At 41.4% G+C, this 6416-nt stretch overlaps 1 protein-coding gene across 1 annotated transcript; it reads right to left on the bottom strand.

Moving 5' to 3' along the window:
- Nucleotides 1-541: 541 nt before the first annotated feature.
- LOC131226261 (probable polyol transporter 4) lies at nt 542-5061 on the bottom strand. Its single transcript, XM_058222049.1, has 2 exons — nt 4550-5061; nt 542-2697 (listed from the first exon to the last, which is right to left on the bottom strand). The coding sequence occupies exons 1-2, from the start codon at nt 4761-4763 to the stop codon at nt 1316-1318; spliced, it is 1596 nt and encodes a 531-aa protein (XP_058078032.1). The 5' UTR covers nt 4764-5061; the 3' UTR covers nt 542-1315.
- Nucleotides 5062-6416: the final 1355 nt, after the last annotated feature.

Raw genomic sequence — 6416 nt, 5'->3', positions numbered from 1 at the left:
TTAATGACCTATGGTCTAATTGAAGATTTGGCCTTTGATAGAGTGGATTTTTTTTTTCCCTTTTTTTTTGAAGCGATAATAAAATTTTTATTGAAAAAGGCCCAAAGCTAAAGAATACAAAAAAAGAAAAAAAGCAAAAAAAAAAAGGTCCCTTACAATTCTAAGCAACTAGCAGGAAACTGATCGATAGCTAATACATTAGAAGCCTGCGTCCATTCCATCACATTCAATTTCAACCCTGTTAAAAACTTAAGAGATGCGACCCCTTCGATTTTTGAAACAACGACTGATAGAGTGGAATGTCAGTACATGAATCATGTAGCTGACCCCCATTAATTGGGATAAGGCTTAGATGATGATGATGAGATTATTCAAATTGTTTGGTTGCGAGGATTATTTACGATTAACCAAAATGAGAACAGGCCCTGATAGTATTCAGAAGAAGGGAAGAAACAGAAAAAGAACAGTTGGATTATGACTATATACCTCTGAAGAAAGAACAGTTGGATTATGACTATATACCTGAAGAAAGAACAATCCATCTAAAAGTTCTATTTAATTTACTAATTGAGATCAAAACACAAATTCAGAAAATAGAGGTCAAGACCTGAAAAATATCATATATGCTCCCTGAGAAAATAACAAACTATAATTTGAATTTCAGACTGTTTATTCACCTCCTTTTTTTTTAAAATATATAAATGGAATAAATGCCGGTTCTGTCTTATAAATCTCACCAACGGTAGAATCTAATACTAATACTATACACAATGAGAACTTAGCAGTACTTATTTTGGAGAAGAACTCCAAACACAGGAAACATACCTCCTTCTCTCCTGATTTAGTCTTGGCAGAATCCTCAGAGCTAGACTACTGTGCTTTCCCACCATTTTTCTTAGATGCTGGTGATCATCTGCCATACATGTGATTCTATTCACAGGCCCCATTGTGGGCGGACCGTAAATTGACAGTATCACTAATTAGACGATCTCAAACATCTGGTATTGGCCATTGAATTTGGACTGCTGACCTTTTCCCTTTCTAACTGTCCATTTAATGGTTACTGATTGGACAGTTGGAATAATCCGATAAGCATAAATTTGTGGGACATGCTCCATCTATGGTGGGACCCATGATTTGGCTGGTGTAACTGGCATGAATGAATGGTATGTGTATGGTGGATGAGTCAACACCATTTGAAAAATGTAGGGCAATGCATGCAGTGGTCTAGCTTGAATACGAATCAGGAGAAGGTTATAGAGCTAAAGGGCCTCTTGTGGAAAGATTCGAGCCGTCGAAAGAACCACCCAAACAGCTATTCCTTCTGCACCAGATGCTCGACATCTGCGAGTTCGACTTCACCTTCTTGCCATTCTCTCCCGCCATTTTGAAATAGCAGCTCTATCTGTTCCAGAGTCTTCCCTTTTGTTTCCGGAACGAACACGTAGACAAAGGCCACGGAGAGAGCTGACATCGCAGAAAAGATGAGGAAAGTTCCTGCTACTGAAATGGAGCGGGCCATGGATAGGAAAGACATGGCAACCAGGCCACTGCTCACTCGATTCCCCACTGCCCCAAGTGCTGATGCCTGGGCCCGGAGCCTTAGAGGAAAGATCTCGGTGGTCAAGACCCAGCACACTGGGCCTATTCCGACTGAGAAGAACGCGACATTCCCACACACCGCCAAAATCACGAGCCCAATCCCAAATTCTTTTGATCCCACTCCATGTCCGATGACAGTTAGAGCTGCAGCCAATCCAAACAAACAGACTGTCATTCCGATTGTGCTCACATATAGCAGTGGCTTTCTCCCCACTCTGTCGATGAGAAAAATCGCGACCAAGATGAAAATGGTCTTGCTAAATCCAACGGCCACGGTCGCAGCAAGAAGCCCGTTCTTGCTCATGATGCCCGCTTCTCTGAATATTGTTGGGCTGTAATATACGGTCGCATCGATGCCTGTGATCTGTTGGAAGCATTGGATCCCAAATCCCGTTATCAGCATCCGGCGGATCGTGGGAGAGGGCCTCAACAATTCAAGCCACACTTCTTTCTCCTCTAGCTTTTTCTCAGGGTTTGCATTGCCGGCCGCTTCCTCTATCTCAGCTAGCCGCTCTTCCACCTCTGCCTCGTTCTCATTTATCTTTAGCAGCACGGATCTGGCTTCTTCAACCCGGTTGTGCATCACCAACCACCTCGGCGACTCTGGGATAATGAATAGAGCAAACCCAATTAAGACAGATGGTAGAATCCCCACAGCAAGCATTATCCTCCAGCTTATGTGTACCGAAAGGCCTGAAAACATGTAGTTGGAGATGTATCCAAGAAGGATGCCTATGTTTATGAAGATCTCAGGAAAGGAGGTGAGGGCTCCTCTGTCAATGGCGGGTGATATCTCGGCGATGTATACTGGTGCAATCATGACTCCAAAGCCTATCCCCACACCGGCACAAAGCCTGCCGATCATCAACACAAGGAAAGAAGGAGCAAAGGTCATTATAGCAGCACCCGTTTGAAAAATTATGGCGGCTAAGCCCATGGTCCATTTCCTGCCAATGGCATCTGAGGTTCTTCCGCCTCCTAAACTGCCCAAAAGCGAGACGATGCTCAAACATCCAACCAGTACTTCTTCTTGTACCTCGCTTATCTTCAGATCCTCCTGAATGAATAGAATTGCTCCGCTCATAACACCAACATCTGCAGATAAATGATCCGAACATTAGGCTAGAATTGGGACAATGCACATACATCAAAGACTGTATGTTCTAACTGAATTAATTAAACTCAAAGCATTCTATGTGGGTATTCCCAGTAATGGATAACATTAACAAATCACCATGATCTTGTATTTCTATGCCATTTTAACAGAATGTATAACCACACATGCACACACATGCACGCGCAAGCACAAATTAAACCAAAAAGCACCTTTGCGAATTGGAAATGAGAAAATGGTTTTGTTTTGTATATAGGCTTGCTACATTGTAGTAATGAAAGATGAGATTTACTGAATATATAGTTGCATGAAGTGTAAAGTTGCAACAGATTTGGGTGCAGTAGTTGGGAAGCGTTTGTTTCAAAATGTGAGTAGGTATAAACAGCTAGGGAGCACAAGCGGAAGTGCAAGTCTGAAGCATGCTTCAAAGCAGGAGCAGCCATTAGGTAGAAGGTTCGTGCAACTACAATTGAGTATCAAACTGAAATGCATTACAAACATAGCTACATGATGTTTCTGTACCATCATCATCATCCAAGCCTTATCGCAACAATATGGGGTCACCGTCAGCTACATGAACGGCTATTCCACTCTATGAAGGGCCATACTTCTCACAGCAACATAGAGTCGTTGTTGCGAGTCACTTTTGGGGAAAGCCCTAGCCAACCCTTGCCTATTTCTCATTGCACCTGGGTTCTGATGCGTTTTGATGCAACACATTGCTTATAGGGAACCTCTAGCATGAGTTTGGAATGTCACATTATCCGGATTCATGATGAGAGTTATGGTAAAAGTTTCATGTCAGCTGCCAACTTGACGCAATCCTCCTTCTTTATCAGGGCTTGGGAGTGGCAATGAGAGCACAAAATCGCCACATGAGCTATTTAATAGTCTATTGCATTGATACCATCAGGAAATAACCAAGATCTTGCACTCATAAAATGAATTAAATGTTCAATGTTGAACATGCAAAAAGGAATGAAAAACAAAAATATACAGACTAGAGAAGCCATTGCATATCTCATTTGTTTTGGGTAGGAAGGCTGGAATTGGAAATCAAGCCACAATTACATAGCAGACGTTGTTATCCGTCATTTCCCTGAATTGGGTAATTCCCATTTTCACAAACACAATCAACACATTGTGAAAGATCGCATGTTTCTGTATGTGCATTTCAATATTCAATCCACAAACAAGCTTTATCCAGCATTTTCCTCAAATGGGTCTTCCCCATTTCACGAATACCATCAACAAATCACCGGTATCTTCATCTCTATGCCAATTTTGATATTAATTCAGCAAAGGCCTATCTATACCTTGTAAATAAGAACTGCAAACAAATTCAACTTTTGCAACTGTGGAAGTAAAAAACAAGGTATTAGATGATGCTTCATGGAAAGAACCATTGTTCCTTCTCTTTCTTTCCTGCATTGGTATATGTGGGGCCCACCTTTGGGCCACCAAAGCCATAATGGTGGCATTTGATGGAAAACCCAAATTAGATGATCAAAACCATCCAACACAATGGACAATTCCAACATATGGCCTACATTAATTGAGCCTGATCAGATGGTCACGATCATCAATCAGAGAAGATCTTCGACGTATCCCCAATCCAACATGTCACCAACAGTCCCGACGGCTTAGATCAACAAAATCTTGCCCCCCACAGACTCAATTCAACATTGTATATTTCCTGAAAGAGATCGAAAATGTCGGTTACACTGCAGATTGGTCATTTGAAGATGTGGGTATTTTTATTTTTTCCCTATTTTGTTTCCAGAAAACCAGGAAATTGAGTAATGTAGAAAGAGAAAAGGGGAAGAAGAATACCATAACCGAGAAGGACTGAATTGAGGGAGGCGAAGACGGCGCAAGCGAAAACATATTTATTGGTGTTGATGCTCTTCTTTTGAAGCTGTTGGGCATTCTCTCCTCCTTCTCCTTCTTCTGGGAGCTCGATATCCATCCTCCTGTATTTTCCTTTCCCTCCCAAAGCAAGCTTGGAGAAGCCATTCCCATCTCCATTCCCATTCTCTACACCCATCTTCTCCTTTCTCTTCCTGCAATAACAGAAAGAGATGTACAGAAACCTTTCTGGATCTCTTTTAGATCTTGGAATCCCAAATAGAGGAGAAATTCTAGATCTGATCTGGGAGACAGAGACAATGGTGGGATATGACTTGGAGAAGGCAGGCTTTGAAGGGTTCTTTGTTCTTTTTTCTAGTGAATGCTTCAATGTGATTGGAGGAAGGGAAGCATGTGGGCCTTCTTGGAAAAACCCCAATTGCCTCACGAGGATTTGACCGGGATTCTTTTCTTCTTCTTTTTTTTTTTTTAATTGAGAATTTTCACGCGATGTGAGAGAGAGAGAGAGACTTGGAGAGAAGGATTAAATACAAAGGGTAAGACCGGAAAAAATATTTTTTTTTCTATTTTTCTTTATTTTAATTCAACTTGGGGATTTATTAAAAAAAAAAACAGAACTGAGAATTTGAAAATTTTGGATTCGAGAGAAATGATTTTTTTTTTCTATTTGTCATTATGTTAATTTTAAATTTTTTTTTTTTGAAAGATGAGAATTTTATTGAATTCTTTACTTTAATAAAGAACTTTGAGACTGCAAATTTGGATTTTGATGAAAATGGTTTATTTCTTTGAATTTTGAGTGTTTTTTGATGAAAATAGTTTGGTTGAATTGAAGGAATAGAGAGAGATGGAAACGGTAAGAAAATGTTTTATGTTTGTTTTTTTTAGATGTCTTTTTTTCTTTCGGTGTTTTTCTTTCTTCTAGAATCGCAAAAGCTACTCGCGAGCTGCAAAAGCGACTTCCTCGCCCGGCCGACCGTGATGTCTCCGTTATATCCGCTGGGTCCGTCCGTTTCGCAAGAGCTACTCGCAAAAGCGAGTAGCTAGCTCATTTTACTAAATGTTGCGGCACATCACAGGAAACTTCCGTACGCGGATTCGGTGGAGCCGTGGAGCCACCAAGCTAGGTGGATCTGTGGCTGTGGGGCCCACCTTAATGCACGTGTTTTATATCTATGCCGTCCATCGGTTTTTTCAGCTCATTCCATGAGATTAGTCCAAAAATGAAGCAGATCTAAATGAATGTGGACCATGCCACAGGAAACGGTGGTGATTGAATGCCCACCATTAAAAACTTCTTGTGGGCCACAAAACTGTTGGATCAAGCTGAAATTTGTGTTTTCCGTTCATCCAGGTCTCTGTGATCTTATTGACAGGTTGGATGGAAAATAAACATTAAAGGGGTTCTTGGAAGTTTTTGATGGAGGTTTAATCATCACTCCTTCCTGTGGTGTGGTCCATGTGACATTTGTATGTGGTTGGCTCATGTCCTAAAATGAGCAGAACCCAGCTCTTAGTTCTTTGGATCCACCCCTCCAAGGTATCCATGGAATTCAAACACCAACTTTTGAAACCTTTCTGGGTCCCACCGTGATGTTTACACGCCATCCCATCCGTTCTTTATATGACTCGCACCTAGATGAAGTGGAAAAACAAATATCAGCCATATCTACAACTTTTTTGCCCATTAGAGGCATTTGATATAACGCAGTTATGGTGGGCCCCACACCCCTACCGATGGACGCGGATTGCGTCCTACACTTGCTAGGATGGTAATCAGGGCAAGGCTCTATGGGGCCCACCGTGATGTAAATATTTTATCCACGCCATT

This window comes from Magnolia sinica, chromosome 14 (genome assembly GCF_029962835.1).
Source record: "Magnolia sinica isolate HGM2019 chromosome 14, MsV1, whole genome shotgun sequence".
In the NCBI taxonomy this organism is placed as follows: domain Eukaryota; kingdom Viridiplantae; phylum Streptophyta; class Magnoliopsida; order Magnoliales; family Magnoliaceae; genus Magnolia; species Magnolia sinica.
The sequence above is the reverse complement of the archived record's forward strand: the minus strand, read 5'-3'. Positions and strand labels throughout refer to the sequence as shown.

Bases quoted from the DNA above. Each gene is read 5' to 3' on its own strand.
- LOC131226261 (XM_058222049.1), bottom strand. From the start codon at position 4,763: ATGGGTGTAGAGAATGGGAATGGAGATGGGAATGGCTTCTCCAAGCTT. The intron at 2,698-4,549 runs GTATTCTTCTTC...ATTTATCTGCAG, and splicing joins TTCAGTCCTTCTCGGTTATG to ATGTTGGTGTTATGAGCGGA.